At 38.1% G+C, this 17793-nt stretch overlaps 1 protein-coding gene across 8 annotated transcripts in view; it reads right to left on the bottom strand.

Moving 5' to 3' along the window:
* Positions 1–17793, bottom strand: part of ARHGAP29 (Rho GTPase activating protein 29) — a 117052-nt gene that overhangs the window by 34525 nt on the left and 64734 nt on the right. For 7 of the 8 annotated variants that reach the window (XM_042462042.1, XM_042462040.1, XM_042462041.1 and 4 more), the window contains one exon: positions 5564–5707. In XM_042462042.1, coding sequence (XP_042317976.1) covers positions 5564–5707 — 144 coding nt within the window. Of the gene's footprint in view, positions 1–5563; positions 5708–14619; positions 14666–17793 lie in introns of those variants that run through there. The other variant, XM_042462045.1, reaches the window with a different exon arrangement.

Here is a 17793-nt window from a genome sequence, read left to right as displayed (position 1 = left end):
GTTTGTTAATTAGTTTTGAACAAGAACACATCAATTGTGGAATATTAAATTTGTTTCTCAATAAGCACAGATAACAAACAAACAAACATAAATTCCATCAGATTTCCACTGAAATAAAAAGTTTTCCCAATAAACTGATATAGTTAACTCTTTAACACTATACAGTACTATAACAGACTAATAAATTGCTCGAGCTATATAGACTTTACAGGTGACAGACATTCTAAGCATGTGAAGTGTTCCCTCATATACTCTCTATCTCAAAAACAAATACTTCAGAATTTGTGAAATCACTTTTACTAAAGCACAGAATCTGTAGTTTATTTTTGCTTCATTGTTTACCAAAAGCACTTCATGAAAAAAACAGACATTATACAGAAATTATATAGTTCTATTTTGCCCTAAACATTTCTGCAAGAAATTGTTTTTAAGCTAGGCAACCTTCTATTGCACATTAAGTAAGCATGACCAGTAAGATAATGAAATCAAAATTATCAAACGTGTCAAACAACATTTACCATTGGGTTCTGATAAGGTCACATCTTGCATGATAAGAAGTAGTTTTCTCTTGTAACTGCAACTATGTAACTGAACATTCAGTTCCCAAAGCAAATACATAAGATTTGAATTTATATTCAAATGTACAAATACAACTAATTGTTAAATGGTTGCATTATATAATCCAAGCTGTTCAAGCTGGATGATATCACCTTAATAAATACTTCTGGCATAAAAAAAATCCCAAATGCTCTGCTGTTCCAGATAGGCTTTTTTGTTTGTTATTCTTTATATCTAAATATTAAAAAAATTAAGCACCAGCGACTTCAACATCAAGAAGCCACTTCCAGTAAATATATCAGGTCTGCAGTTTCGTGCTTATAATCTGAAACACTACTGTAGTTGGTTCTCTTTTTCAAACAAGACACAATCAGCGTATTAATATTTTATAAACACACACATATACAAAATAGAGTACAAAACTCCTACCTTCTTTCCGAAACATTTCCATCTAAAGATTCCTAAAGCTTTTCTCTCGGCCATTATTGGCAAACTGGTATTTCTTAACATCAGCTTTGAACACAGTCCTTCCCCAGGACATCCTGGCTAAACACAATAGTGCTGACAACAATGACTGGTAGTACTGTTTCCATGCTGGAAAATGCAACTGTTTAGCTACATTTTCAAGTGAGCACTCAACTTAATGGGCATGGGAAGGACTAATGTAAACATACAGCTCCAACCACCACTATTAAAAGAAAATCAAAACACTATCTATGGACTTATAGCAACCCAACACATCAACTAAAGAAGGGATATATGCCATCCTATGAAACCAGGTTTCTCACAGACTTGCATATGTTGATTTAAAACTGTGCACTGTAGAGCATTTACTGATTGCATCAAGACGTTATAACAAGGGAGTTACAAATTGGAGCTTATTTGGTACAGCAATTGTTATTCACTTCTTTTTAGAAAAACAAACTCCTTAGTTGGCATTCTGAAAGTTTCTTAATAGCTTCAAATTTTTTAGTCAATGACCTTTCAACAAACTGCAGCCCTCCCCCAAATTATATATAATTGTTCTTCAAAATATGTAACAGGATGTCTTGGAGGGGAAATGTGAACATAAGTAGAGCATAATGAAAGGGAAAGATAGAAGGGAGTGGCGGGGCAGTGGAATTGCTAATTTGGGAAGAACCCACAAGTTTTATATTACAGTACTAACATTTGTGTGCCACATTTTGTTGCAAATGGCCTACAGAGGTTTAGTTTAGTGGGTTTTTTCTAAGTACTGGACTTTATTCCAGACTGATGAAACATTAAGCTCCTCAAATGTTGCAAATAAATGTTCTAAGGAGTTGCAATTTAGTTGATAATCACTTTCATAATTTTTCCTTGTCTCTCTGTTTTTACATAGTAAATGCACCACCCCATAGGCAACCGTATGGACACACACCCACACCTACACAAAACCACACTCTCCACTATGCTTATTATTTCATGAGAACACATTTTAGATTGTCCAAAATGTTCAAGAGTTTTAAAAATGTATCATCTGGTGATGGCCAGGGCCAAGTAACCAACTAACTTCTATCTGTATGAAGTGATAGTAAAGCAAGTTTTATCACTTTAGTTGATACAAAAATGTGCATCTGCGCCCAAATAAACATAGAAAGCTGAGACCCTGACTTCCGTCAAGACTAGCTGTGGAGCCATGTTTTCAATGTGTAAATATGTAAAAAAAGATAGGTTGTTTAGTGTAACGATGGTTCTTCAAGTGGTCATTTGTGCAGCTCTATGGACAGGTGGTATATCTATAACTGTAGTTCTTAGAGTGGTTATCTGTGAATTCACACAAACTGGTTTCCCTGTGCAGTGTATCTTTTGTAACCTAACTAGAGCATTATATATGCATTTTGGTGGTAGCACCACCCACCTTCAGTAGCCCTACATGGGGGCCTTTTCACTAAAACCACCAGTTACATGAAAGCTGATACAGCAATCTACAGGATAGGTAGGACACAAAGAAGGAAGAATGGACAGGGTTGACCACACAAAGAACTACAGTTACAGGCATGCAATCTGTTCGTATAGCTGCCTTCAGTCACAACTCCCGGTTTCGTCTTGTTGTACAGTGGACACAAAATGGAACCAAATGAGCTTTGCCCAGACAACTCAAGACACTTATTGTTCATCCTATCCCTGATTTTAACTCCACAAGAGAGGAACTTTTTAAAGGAAGTCAGCAAGGAAAGAAGCCCTGGCGGCAAACATGGCTTTGACCACTGAACACTAGACAACTTGTACTAACAAAGTACTAACAAACTGCTATGCTGAAATGGTCAGAGGGCCATGACAAAACCAAAGGTAGATTGACCAATATGCTTCCTGTTGATGATGCTGCAGTGGCAGGCAAAAAAGAAGGACATGCTGCTTACTTGTAACTGCAGTTCTTTGCATGGTCATCTGTGAATTCACACAAATGGGTTTTCCTAAGCCTGTGCAGACATTTGGAACTTTCTAGAATTAATAGGGAAGACTTTTTCGCAATAGCTCCACCCACTGTATATATAACCAGTTCTTTTCCCTGAGTTCCAAGTTGATGTCACTAAGCAGCATATTGAGGGAACAAGTGCAGGACATGATCTGATGGGCGGGTTTGTGCGAATTCACAGATGACCACTTGAAGAACTACAATTATGGGTAAGCGACCTGCCCTTCCTCGTCATGGTCCCTAATGAGTCACACAAATGGGTTAGACTAGCAAGCTGTAGTCAAAGGAGGAGGGAGTGTCATGATATAAAGCACCATGTGTAGTAAACCAAAATGTGCTTTATTAAACAAGCAAGTAGAAAGCATGCAATGCAATCTGGCAGAGATTGAGTTTGAATAATTTGAGGCTTATCCCAGTTCTCTTCCTTCCTTTCTTGTTCTGAAGAACTAGAAAAGAAAGAACATGTAGCTACAGATGTAAGCTAATAGGCCAAGAAGAAGACCTTTTTCTCATGTCAAGGGAGTCATTGCAACGGGAGTTCTGAAGCTAACACAGATAGTGAGGTGGCGACAGCCATGTCAAACGTTGAGGGTGGGTCCAACTTCCAAAGAGAGGTGTTTGCCTGAGGCCCAGAGGAGACAGTCTCAATCATCAACCAAATATGACTGGAACTGAAGTGGAGCGAAGATTCAAAGTTGGTGGAACATTGGAAACTTTAACCTCGACATCTGCTGACAAGAGGTCTGTCTTCACTAGCATGACTTACATCAGAGAAGAGTAGCACTGACATGCCTGCTGGAAAAGAGAGATCTTCCTCTACATGCTCTTGTTTTGGGGTAGCTTTCTGCCACAAGTGGACGATATCCTAAAGACTATCTGTTACACCATGGGCACCCACTTAGAGCAATGGAGGAGCCCATCAATGTAAAGCTGACTAAACTAAAGTTTTAAAGCAAATATACAAAGAAAAACATTGTAGAGAGAAAGAAAAAGAGAAAAATAAATGAAGTCAAAGGATCAGATCATATTTGCTTGGAGGAAAGGGAAAACATTTCCTCCTGATAGCAGTCAAGGAATTGAAGCAGGAAAAAAAAGCACACAAAACGCCATGATAGGAGTCCCATCAAAGCTTTCTTGTTTAGTTCTAGAAAGTTCTAAAGTTGTTTTCTACAAGCTCAGCACCACATGTGGAACTGCAAAGAGATGCTGAAGAAGAACCTTCATATATATTTCAAAAATAACTTATTTTGAAACACCAACTCATGTTAGTCTCGCTAGATTCAGGGATTGTGCTCCAGTCTAGTAACTTTTCCATATATGAAACTTAGCCAAAATTAGCATCCCTGCACATGTTTATTGAATGGCAACCCTGAAAACTGGTTGATAATCAAGAAGATTCTGAAAAAAGTGCTCTCTTTTGATAATGCGAGTTGTTTCACAACTCACTTACACAACAGCAAGTTGTTTTTGCACTTGTGGTTTCTCTTTCTCACTCTCAATCTGGAATTAAGCAACAACTGTTCCTCAAAACAAGATGATAAAACTGTGTACGTCTGCCTTCAAACCAACTCAACAGTATACATGTTATCAACACACTGACTGGATCAAGCATACCCAATTCTATTTCAAGCACCAACATAACTCACAGTCTTTAATGGAAACCTATGACAATACTTTAATGGGAATAAAACATTTTTTTAAAAAAGAACAGTAAATAAATTTTTTGTTGCTAAACAATTTAGGTGTATCATTTCTGAACATGACTACAGAACTAGACCACAAAACATAGAAAAGGCATGAAATGCAAACTCCCCAAGAATGTTTGTGAACATGCTGACTCCTACATTTCTACTGTAGAATTGTTAAAACAAAGTACACAACTATATAAAGTGGACCCTTGTTTTACGTGGGGGATCCGTTCTGGACCCCCTGCATAAGGGAAATACCGCAGGACCTCAAGTCCCATTGAATTTAATGGTGGTGCACTCTCACATGCCACATGCACCATTAAGAGGGCCAGAACTCATTGTCCGCGTGACCTTGAGTCAACATACAGTGAGCCCATGTATGGCACAGGCACGCCGTATTTATTAAGTAGATTTACAGTATACGGCTTCTTTTGGTAAGTCTCAGTTCTCAGTCTGTAATACAGCAAAAACACTGATCTCCACAATCATACGTATAGTGACAACTATTGAATTTTTGAAAATAAAATATCTGAAGCACCTTGGCTACAAAAAATAAAACCTTACATAAATGTTAAATATTACTGTCATACACCAATGTAGTGAATTATTAAGTGGGAAGAAAATATCCATATGGACCTTTAATAAACATTTAAGTAGTCAATGGAGAAAACATGTATATGTGCTGGAGATATAAGGGGCTATATTAACAAGGGCATCTTGAAGAATGTTTTTACATTTTATTACCTTTTCTGACTGAAGGGAAGTACAGACATTTCAGAAGCACTATCTGTGTTACCTGAAGTATTACCCTACATCACAAGACTATACTTATTTCAGTTTATATTCACATATAACAATCCAATACATTCCTTCTCCTTACCTTTCACTTTTGCAATGACTGTTCCAGCAGCACTTAGAATATCAACTGAATTGAGACTCTGGTGTTTGCTTATTATTGTTTTCAGCACACGCAGTAGCTCACCCAAACGTTCATGAACAACATGATGCAAACATCCTTGATTTTCTGAAAAGAAAATGGAAAAACTATTCAATAGTTATAAACATCTCCACATAATCCTCTGAATATTATTTCATTTTTTAAAAATCAAGCCTTTTCAGACATTGTGATATAGAAGTACTCAAAATGTATTCAATTTTGAGTGCACAAACCTGTCACTGAATAAAAATAATATTTATACTGTAAAACTGATAATAAATCATCCAAGATATACTAACTCAGCATTCCCCCATGAAGCACTCTTCATATGCATTGATCACAACTCTCATTATCCAGAGCTGGATGGACAATGACTATGACAATGGTAGCTGGTGGGAGTTGAAATTCATCACATCTAGTTGGGGAATATTCCATTAACTCGATATGGAGGTACTTATAAGCTTCCAAGTAGGGCTGCTGATGGTCTCCAGAATGCTGTGAATTTCTCACCTCCATGGAAGAGGTGGGGAGTCCATGGCCAGAGGCCTATAAATGTTGTGGTAAATCTCCACTGCCATGTCTGACTCTGAACCACCTGTGGGGTCCTGCAGGCAATGATGGCCAAACAGGACATTCTAGGCTGTAGGAATGATGAACCAACTTTCTTCCCTAAGTCCATTTTTCTCTGACATGCTCTCAAACAGCCCCAGTAACTGGCAGAACTGGTTACAGGGAGTGCACAATTTCTTTGTTACAACAGCTCCACTGGTGATGTTTATAAAGCCATATACAGCTCACTTTCACATTACTGTATATGAAGGACTGTATGTTCTCATGTGAACGTGTCTGTATTTTTGACATCAGGGCCTGCTTGGTGATTGCTCTCAGGCTCTGGAGCTCCCTTCCCAGAGAGGCTAGACTGGCACCATCCTTATTAACTTTTGGCAAGCATGCTAAAAAACTTTATTCTAGCAGGCCTTTGAGAAATGATTTTTAGGGGAATCAGGCCTTGTATAAACAGCTAGACTATCATTTGTTGTTGATTATGATTGTTTTATGATTTAATTCCAATGTTATGGAAATTTAGTTGCTTTTAAACTTTTGTATGTTGTCAATTTTCAATTATTTGTTTTAATGCTTGTAAGTTGCTTTGACTTCCAAACTGGAAAAAAGGCCAAATAATAATCATAATTGAAGCCAATTTGCTTTAACAGGAAGAGAAAGTTTTAAAATGATAGCATAAAAACATCCAAAATAGCATTGTTCTCTAAGTAATTATAAACAAGGAATACAAACAGATTAAACCCTAATAAAATTAATGGATATTCAAGAAGAGTATCACCAAGATTAATCTATTTCAATAGGACTTAGACGCACTTCATTTTCTTTCAGCTGCACTTTTGGACACTTAAGAAAAGCACTTAGCAAGTACAGTAACAGATAATAAAATATGGTGTCAGTCAAAAGCACTGCTGAAAACAAATTTGCTGATAAATGGTCATTCTGCTTTAGTTGTGTGTTTAAGTTTTTAGGATCTTTTAAAAAAACCTTCTTTTTAAAAAAAATTTAAAACACATACATTTTAATATATAAAACACATAAAGGTAAAGCTACAAAAAGGCCTACAACAAAACTATATCTATAAAACTACACAAACATACTACACAAACTAACACAATATCAAAAAACCCACAAAAGGGAGATAAATTACTTTCAAATTGCAAGCTAATGTTTGTGAATATATCTGTATCTACCCACATATATACATACACACACCCATATATAAAATTCACTTCTACATGTTATTTGGCTCTAGTAGCCTTCAATACTATAAAGTTCTTATTTCTCCTCAATAATCTGCTGGCTAATTCCATTTGAATAGTTAATGTATTTATCTTTCTAAAATCATGCTACCACATTTTCTACTTTCTTTCTCCTCATCTCTTTCCCTTCTTTCAAATTTTTTTTCTTTACAAACCTTACTACAAAACTAATTTTAAAAAACCCTCAAAAACTATACTTATTGTTCCAGATCCATATAGGCTCCAACCAACAATCTAGCAATTAGTTATTTCAATTTCACACAAGATTTTTTCCCAGATTTTATTTTTGCATAACATTTGAAAATATCATACTTCTTATTCCAAAACTGTATAATATCCAGCCAATCTTCTGAGTTATTTTTTAAAAATTTTTTACATAAGCTCTTTTTCCAAACTTCAACTTTTGCATAAGACGAGTGTAACTATACCATGATTTAAAATCCTGAAGTGGACTTATTATCTAAAATTCTTAAACAATTGATCTTTCCCACTATATTCTCCCTGGCTCTTGCCTACAGATGTGGGGAACTTCACCTGCACTAAGTGCAAGTTGGTAGCCCTCTTAGAAGAGAAAGTACAGCAGCTGGAGGCCCTGGTAGCTACACTTCAGCATCATAGAGAGCAAGAGGTCCTGGACAGGAAACACACAGAAGAAGTTGCTGGGGAGGAGGAGGTCACTTCACATTCAACAGAAGTAGATACTTGGAGGAATGTCACACAGAGAAGTAGGGAAACTAGGGAACATTCTGTAAGCTTACAGCTACAGAATCGATTTCAGTCTTTCTCTACTATCAAGGATGATGAGGAACAGCAGCAGGGACAGAGCAGGGGACCCAGAGAGCTCCACCAAAGGGAACAGCCGCTGCTAAGCCTCGGAGGAGGCGTGTGGTGGTCGTGGGGGACTCCCTTGCTGAGAGGCACTGAACCAGTGGTTTGTGGGCCTGACAAGATGTCTTGGGAGGTGTGCTGTCTCCCTGGGGCAAAGATCCGTGATGTGACAGAGAGGCAGACAAGACTTGTCAAGCCTACTGACCATTACCCCTTTCTTTTGGTTCATGTGGGAACCAATGATACTCCAAGGCACAGCCTTCAGAATATCATAAGGGATTATGAGGCTTTGGGTAGGAAGTTGGAAGGGATGGATTCACGGGTTGTCATCTCATCTCTTCTCCCACTCCCATGGTCCAGGAAGGGAGAGGAAAATAGCAGAGGTGAATAACTGGCTCCACAGATGGTGCCGCCAAGAACAATTTTGATTTTTGGATCATGGTCTGAGGTTCCATGAGGAGGGACTTCTGGCAAGGGATGGGTTGCATCTCACGCCAATAGTCTCAAAAATTTGATCAGGAGGGCTTTAAACTGAGCTATGTGGGGAAGGGATTCTGTAAGGCAAAAGGGCTGGAGAAAATAGTCAAACTGTCATAGAGGGAACAAGACAAAACAGCTCAAGAACCCAAAAGTGGGAGGCAAAAAAAAAAAAAAAAAAACACCCTTGCACAGGCAGCAAGTCAAAGGGACACATGGATGTAATGGATGCAAGCTCTAGGAAAAGCGATTCCATCTCAACATTAGGAGAAACTTCCTGACAGTAAGGGATGTTCGACAGTGGAACAAACTCCCTTGGCGTGTAGAGGAGTCTCCTTCCTTAGAGGTCTTTAAACAGAGGCTGGATGGACATTTGTCATGGATGCTTTGATGGAGAGTTCCTGTATGGCAGGGGGTTGGACTGGATGGCCCTTGCGGTCTCTTCCAACTCTGTGATTCTATAATTAGACTGCTCTCCTCCATCAGACTGCTCCCAGTTTGCAGTTCCCTTGACTCTTCCAGGATGATCACCATTTCTCCACAATAAATAGCATTATTTTCCATAGATTTCTCCAATCCTTCATTCTTCCTTCCAATGTTAGTTCCTTCTGTCCCAACAGGTTTTCTTGAAATCTTTTCTAACTGCTTCCTTTTTACAATACTTCGGCTCACCAGACCACTCTCCATTTCTCCATTATGAGTATTGTTGCTTTATACCAGTTTCTCCAGCCCCTCACATTTCTATCCAATATTGTTTCCTTCTGTCCCAACAAATTCCAAAGTCATCTGGATAGGGAATTGTTTTATCTGCTTCGTGTCTTCCTTGCCTTCAAAGAATTTTTAAATTGCATTTTTCAATTTTCCTCTATATCAATCTGTAGTCTCATCTATCTTCATTCCTCTAGAACTAATTAACAACAATTCTGTCTTTGATTTCCTGTCTCTAGACCAGGGGTAGGCAACCTTTTTGAGCTGGGGGCCGGGTTGCTGTCCCTCAGACAACTGGGGGGCCGAAGCCAATAAATAAATAAATAAATAATTTTTTAAAAATAAATAAATAAATAAATAAACCAGGACAAATGTAGGACAAAATTTTCAAATGGAAGGCACTTTTTATAAAAAATGGAGGACACGCGAAAAAATTTGCTGGTTTTTAAAAAAATGTTAATATAAATGCATCATTCGGAGGTTTCTATAGACAATTGCCCCCCTTGCCCACCGCTTGCCCCCCCTTGCCCGCCTCCTCCTGATAGGCCAAAGGCCCCACACCCTCAGGCAAAAGGCCAAAGGCTCCGGCAGCAATCGGCGGCAGGACTGGGCTGGGGCCGGTCCCAAGGCCTTACCAGGCCGCAGGTTGCCTACCCCTGCTCTAGACATTCTGATAGCGGTCATGACAGCTCTCAAAATACAGAAAGTAGTAATTCCTCTTTTGTTGTAGTTAGTGCAGTTCACACTAGATGTCCCTGTTTCTTTCCACCTTCACCAGATTAATTCGTAGTCCATGTGCTATAAACTGGAAGGTAATCTCCACTATTCAGTACCTCAGCCATTTTGCAATGATCAACAATGTCTTTGCCTTCATCAGTGAGTGGATTCACGTCTTTCTGTATACAGTAGTAGATTCTTTCCAAATCCATAAATTGGGGTTTTAAATTCCTGAATTCACATGTTTTAATTTCTATTTACTGCCTTTTGTTGCTAGTATTTACGTTTATTATAAAATAAAGGGGGGAAAACACTGTCTTTCACTTTTAAATCCATTTGCCTTTGGAGTTGAGTTTCTGTTTCAATTGTACAAGTGTTGATGCTGGAAAAAATATTCTGTCAGCTAGTAAATTTCCTTAATTCTTTAGGATGATAATCAGGGAAGTTAAGAAAGTTTTGTTGGTTTGAATGTGGCACGGATGGTTAACTCTTCTTGGTCTCCTCCATTCCATCTGTGTCATGGTGGCAATACACTTGTCACCTTGATACTAGGAATAGGAATTAAGACACAAATGAAGCTCTGCCAAGCCTCTCTTAACAAGGAGGCAATTCCCATTGGTTGCCAACTGATGATCACCACATCCAGAACAGATCCCCTCTGAGGAGTCACTAAAGGGGGATGCTCCATAGCACCATCTTTAACCCGGAAGTCACCAAAACCCCCAAAACCTGTTCTAACTAAATAAGCACAATATTATACATACAAAATGCAAAATTACATTCAATATCCTTAAAAGGGATTTCTCTCTCTCTCTTTTTTTACAAACAGTGAGAAGCACCAATATAACAAATGTAATAATTTAAGGGTTGCACTGATCAGTAGATTAGGCCAAATCTGGGTCAGTTATAAAATTCTAAGACACTCTGGGTAAGTTATTTTCCCATACTTAATTCACTATGAGGATGAAGTAAGAATTCTTCTAGAAGCTCTAAATAATGGGCAGAGGTTAGAAGCAAGTAGCTGGAAATAACTAGTTGCTTTCTATTGCTCTTTTATGAAACAATGAAGAATCACCATTATCCTTGCATGTTACATTTGTACTGGAATGGAGAATAACTACAGTCCTTTTGGGACGTAGCTGTAGCCTTTAAAGTCCCCAACTTTCACTTCTCTGGCCTTTGAAGGAGATAACAGCAGCCAGGCCCATCACGCTTTGATTCCAGTAGCTGATGATGATGATGATGATGATGATTATTATTATTATTATTATTATTATTATTATTATTATTATTATTATCCCATCACGCTTTGATTCCAGTGGCTGATTATTACTATTATTATTATTATTATTATTATTATTAACCTTTATTTATAAAGCGCTGTAAATTTACACAGCGCTGTACATACAATCTTTATAATTGGACGGTTCCCTGCCCTCAGGCTTACAATTTAAAGGCATTTGCTGAACTGAATTCCCTCCCTCAGTGCCATTCCCTTTTAATTGTGTTTTGTGTCTTTTTAGATTGTAATCCCAAGGGCAGTTCATTAATTAATGAAATTAATAACCTGTGAAGCCACTCTAGGAGCCTCTTTGGCTGAAAGGTGGGGCATAAGTGCTCTAAATAAGTAAATAAATAAAATGGTGGAGGAAGAATATCACACAGTACAAGTGCTGAGTCATGTCGTGACTTGTATGTTCTCTCAGGCTCTGTTCTGGATGCTGAGGTGACACTGAGATAAAAAAGAAGAGAAGATGTTTTCTGCTTGCAGCTTTTAGCATAAACATTTTAAAAGTAACCTTTAACAGTTTAACTGGGCAATAGCCATCCTGAGATAAAATACGAAGTGAAGGATTTATAAGGCCACTGAGTGTCCTCTGTATAAAGGGGTTTCTTCCTACACTGTTAAAGGGCAAGAACTATTAGAGCTGCAGGCTGCCCCCCCCCCAATATTCATGGTATTTTCAGTTTCCAATACCCAGTTCCTTTTTGTTTTTCAGCTTCATGGAATAATTCCTCTATTTCTGCTAAATAAGAAGATGTGCAACTATTTAAGAGACAGACCACAGGAAGCGGTACAGCACATGCTTTGCAAACTGTGGGCCTGATGATCAATGTGCCGGACTTCCAGTGGATTTCTATCAGGGAGGTGGTGAACCTGGGAAACATCAACAGCATGAGTGGAGTAAGTCTGAATAGGCTGGGATTAACGGCGGAAGGCCAAAATTCTCCAAGGTTGAATAGTGCATTATGAACAAAAGACTAAAGGTATTTTTAAAACCAGTGGCAGTATAACTAAAAAGGTAACACTTTAACACACTGGAAACATATGCAATATACTGGTAACCAATTATATCTTCTTGAGCTTTTGCAGCACAATTATAATTAATTCTAAACTTCAATAAAGCAAATTAGACTTCCATGACATAAATGTAAAGGTGACAAAGTCCATATCCTGGCATAGTGCAGATCTATTATAGTCAAAGGATTCCTGATGACCTAATTCTCTTCCCCATTTATGAGCCACAAAAGACAGGAAGGAACATAGTATGCTGTACTGGAAGTTTTGTTATTTCTGTTAGTGCTGCAGAAGCTGGAATACATGCTCAGCTATTGTTTTCTTCCAAGCATACCTTCACAATTTAAACTTGGCATGCACCAAAAAGATTATTACATTACATCAAGTTAGGGAGGGCAAAAAGAATAAAACCTAATCTGTAGAAAGGCAATCTCATGAGTACTGGCATATTTGTTCATGTCTAGAACAGTCAATACACTTAAGAAATTTCAGATCCTTAATAGCTTTGGCTAGGTACTGAAGGAATTCTGCAGAGTTCACCAAGTCAAGACTATTTTTTTTCACCTTGTTATAAACTGAAGTCAGAGCAGCAGGTAAAAATGGTGTGGAATAATAAGATGAGTGGAAGTTTATATTGTATGCTTTTTAATCAGAGAGCCTGAATTAATGCTGTATACAGACTATTATGATGTTTCATGTACGTCTCTTACTATTCCAACATTTTTTCTGGTAATCAATTTAGTGCTTGGGTTGCAAGCAATAATTTTAACAAATGTTGAACAGCCCATACACTCTTATGCCATAGGAAACAGACAGATTCAGCTTCTACTGAACAGCTGGAGACAGAAGGAGTTTATCACATGGGAGGAATTTCTCTTAATTTCGAATGAAAAGAAAGTGGGGCCAGAACGCATTCAGGTGAATTCGCTAGTTCAGCAAATTTACGTGAATTCAAATTGCGTTCGAACTGACTCCCCATTGCCTGAAATTGCGTGTGATCACCTCTCACGCAATAACATGAAACCCCATGACTGCGTTCGGACTGACTTCTCATTGTCCAAAATTGCATGTAGTAGTCTATCACGCAATAACGTTAAACCCCATGATTGCCATTGGATTATACTTCCAATTTCCTTTGTCTGATAAACTCCATAAGTTACCCTGGTTGGTTTGGAGATTGATTACACAGATACAAAGATAAACCTTCACCGGTAAAAACAAAACAAGTCTCTAATATTACGACAAAACAGGGGCAGAGGCTCAAGCCCCCTAAAGACTAGGCTAGGGGCTGACCTCGCCCTGAACAGATCAGGCAAAACTGGACTACCAAATGTCATGAATGGACCATGTCTAAGGAATTAGGGATCAAAAGTGCACCTAATGATCAAGTACAAAAAAGTCAGTTGTAATACAGGAATGAAAATTGTAGTTTCCACCTAGTATTTGCAGAGCCAGATTTCATTTTATTTTGTTTTATTTGGTGCAAAGAACAATGTCTCTATACTGCCACACTAGTCTTTGTGCAAGATTGCTAATTTTTGTGCAAAGAGAGGAGCGAAAAGAAAGAAAAGAAAAAATTGTAACAAAGACCTATATGGTTAACTTGAAATAGTGTTTTTTGAATTAAAAAAATTGTTTTAGCACCCAACAAATGTAGACTTCTATGTTGGAAAAAAAAATCTCAGAACACAATGGTATGTGTGACTATTGAGTAAGAACTGTACAGAAATATTCATCCCCCCCCCCAGAATGGGCAAAACATTACATTAATTATTCATCTTCACATGTGAGGATAAACCAGTCCCATTTTGCATCTCCATCACATTGTACATCTCCAGTTGGGAGTAAATTCCAGTGAGAACATGGAAGGATTTTTTAAAATACACGTGGTAAGAATTTTTAGGCAACTTATAGGAATTCATAGTCAAGGCTGACTGAATGATAATGGAATGGGAGAAGTTCTTCCAGACACTATCATGAAACCTGTTTTGACAGTCTAGATTCTAAATTGCATCATGAGAGAGTCTGTTCTGCTCTCAGTCAACCTAAGAAATATTTGTTCTCGACTTGCTTCACTGGGGAAATGGTTGGTTTACTTTCTGAAGTAGGAAAATAAAAGATAAAACACAAAGCAGTTGTTTTTATACTTATGTTTGGAGTGGGCAAATGGTAGTCCATGGGAAACATATGGAACTTCAACCCCATTTTTTGTGGCTTCCTCAAGAGACTTCCTCCAAAGTCCTGACATATAAATTTGGAGGGAGGTTACATGAAAATTGCCCCCAACCCTCAAGACAACCCCAAAACGTGAGAGTTTAATTTTGACTATACATCAAACACAATAAAACTTTAGAAAAAAAAATAAAGAATCAACATTGCTGAAAAATACAGGAAGGTAAAACTTTTGTGTCAAAACAGGATCACATTTTTTGGCTAAAAATGCAATTGCCATTGGATTATACTTCCAATTTCCCTTGGAGATGCACCATGGAGATGTAACGACAAACGCCTCAGCCCTGCCACAGTTGTCCACCACTGCTCTGTGGACTTGACAAAAACTGAAAATGAATGATTTGCTACAAAATGGTAAGTGAAACACCAGCAACAACAATTCTTTGACCATTTTTGTTTGCAAAATCTACAGTCAGCCCTCCACATCCAGTTCTTTATCCATAGATTCAACTATTCATGGCTTGAAAATATTCCAAATACAGTCGGCCCTTCTTATACACAGATTTTTTTATATACGGATTCAAGCATCCATGGTTTGAAAATGTTTTTAAAAAGTATAAATTTCAAATATAAACCCTTGATTTTCCATTTCTTATAAGAGACATCATTTTGCTATGCCATTATATTTAATGGGACTTGAGCATCCACGGATTTTGTTATCCACAGAAGATCTTGGAACCAAACCTCAGCGTATAACAAAGGTCCATTGTATATATAAATTCCAAACATCAAACCTTGATTTTGCTATTTTATATAAGGGACACCATTTTACTATACCACTGTCTTTAATGGGACTTGAACATCCATGGACTTTGGTATCCACAGGTGGTGCTGGAACCAAACCCCAGCAAATACCAAGGGCCCACTGTATTTCATTCCTTAAGAACTTACCAAGTCCCCATAGGTTTTTCAACATTTGGGCTGATTTAAGAACACAAACAAATGTGCCTGATCTGACTAAGGGCTTCTCTAATACATCATTATGTAATAGCCAACCAGTTGCCTATAATAACCACCTCAAAAGGACACAAGTACAACTGCAACCTCTTTCTTGCATTCTCCAACAACTGATATGCAAAAGCATACCACCTCTGATACAGGATGTGATACATTGCCAACCTAGAGGCCAATGATGACTCTAATCTCCATGTATATTTCCATTTAGTTTTTACAGCTATCTAAATGAAAACTATTAAATATTTAAATAAATGTTCAAATATTTGAAGGGATGTCATATTGAGGAGGGATTAAGCTTGTTTTCTGCTTCTCCAGAGAACAGGATCAGGAACAATTGATGCAAGCTCCAGGAAAAGGGACTCCACCTAAACATTAGGAGCGGCCAAAATCAAGTCCTTGCCAGGGGCCCATTTGGGACTGAGCCAGTGGCTTGCTTTGAGAGTGGGCTGTCCAGTTGCCAGGGTTCCCAGGAGATCATGGGCATCTACTTCACCTCTTTGTTGGATAGTTGGGTCACACCAACTCAGTATACCTCATTGTACACATTCTCCGAAGATGCCAGCCACAGATGCTGGCGAAACGTCAGGAATAAACTCTTCTAGAACATGGCCACATAGCCCGAAAAACCCACAGAAACTATGAATACTGGCCATGAAAGCCTTCGACTTCACACTGACATGCATTGTTTGTTGGTTATGTTTGTTACCACTAAAAAAATTAATTTTTTTTAAAAAAAATTAAGTGAATGCAACATTTTAGCTACACGCTGTCTGAAGAAAAATACTGATAGTCAACCACTAGCTCTGTTGATGATGCCGTTAGAAAAATTTGACTTCTCATCTGGCTTCTCATCTAAAGAATGGTCTGCCAAGAAATGCTTTATACCTCACAGTGGTTGGTTAAAAACATATTTCCTGGGATCTTACAAACATAAATAGTAGAGCTTTAAAGTTAGCTAAGTGGGGGATGAAAATAGTATTCCCGACAGTAGGTGAAAACCAAATACTGACATGATACAGGGGGATTTGGGATGATAATATAAGTACACACCAACTGACAGAAAACAACAAGGAAGCAGCTGGAAAGTATGAGCCATGGTCTTTCATGTCACTAATGCACAGATCATGAGAAATAAACAAGATGAACTTAACGCAGGAAGGCAAATATGATTTAACAGGAACAATTGAAACCTGGTGGGATGAGTCTCATGACTGGAATGTAGTACCAGACAGATATAACCTATTCCAAAGAAACAGACCAAACAGGAATGGAGAAAGGGCAGCATTATATGAGAAGTATGTGCATACCTCTGAAGAAATCCATATTTTGGAACATGAACAACTATTTAAGACCATTTGGGTAAAAATTAAAAGGGAGGAAACAACAGTGATATCATGGTGGGGGTCAACTATAGACCCAAAACAGACTAAAAACATTGATGATGCCTTCCTGGAATAGATGACCAAAGATTCAAAAAGGAGATATAGTAGTCAATTTTACCCGGATATCTGTTGGAATTCAAACTCTGCCAAGAATAGAAGGTTCAACAAATTCCTCACTTGCCTTGCAGATTAATTTCATTGTCCAAGAAGTGGAGATGGCAACAAGGCTATCAACAGGGAAGAACCGGTCAATGGAGTGGAACTAGCCGGAAACTTGGGTGGGAGTGACCACATCCTTTTGGGATTTGTTATATACAGGAAGGAAAGGGAAAGCCAAATATAATCAGGCACACACTCTGGCCTTCAGGAAAACTGGTTTCAGTAAGCTTATGGAGTAAGAGCTCATGGTTAGAAATGTTCAAAGGGAAGAGAGTTCCTGAAGGGCAGAAGTTTCCTAAAGGTAAGATACCGAAGGCACAATTGTAAATACTTTCAATGAGGAAGATGAACAACCAGTACTTGTGAGGACAAAGTTTTAAAATCTAAAAATCAGAATGAGCTCAGACTTGCTAGAGATATTTAAAATAATACAAGTAACAAAAGCTGTTGTCAGGTTTTTGTTTGCTTTTGCTATGTTCAAAATAAGAAAAAGAACAAGGAAACAATAGGTCACTGCATGGAGAAGACAGTAAAATGCTAATGGAGGCAGAGAGAAGGCAGAACTGTGAAACACCTACTTTACTTCAGTCT

The sequence above is a fragment of the Sceloporus undulatus genome, chromosome 4, assembly GCF_019175285.1.
Source record: "Sceloporus undulatus isolate JIND9_A2432 ecotype Alabama chromosome 4, SceUnd_v1.1, whole genome shotgun sequence".
Taxonomy (NCBI): domain Eukaryota; kingdom Metazoa; phylum Chordata; class Lepidosauria; order Squamata; family Phrynosomatidae; genus Sceloporus; species Sceloporus undulatus.
Note: the sequence above shows the minus strand (reverse complement) of the source record. Positions and strands in the feature narration are given on the sequence as shown.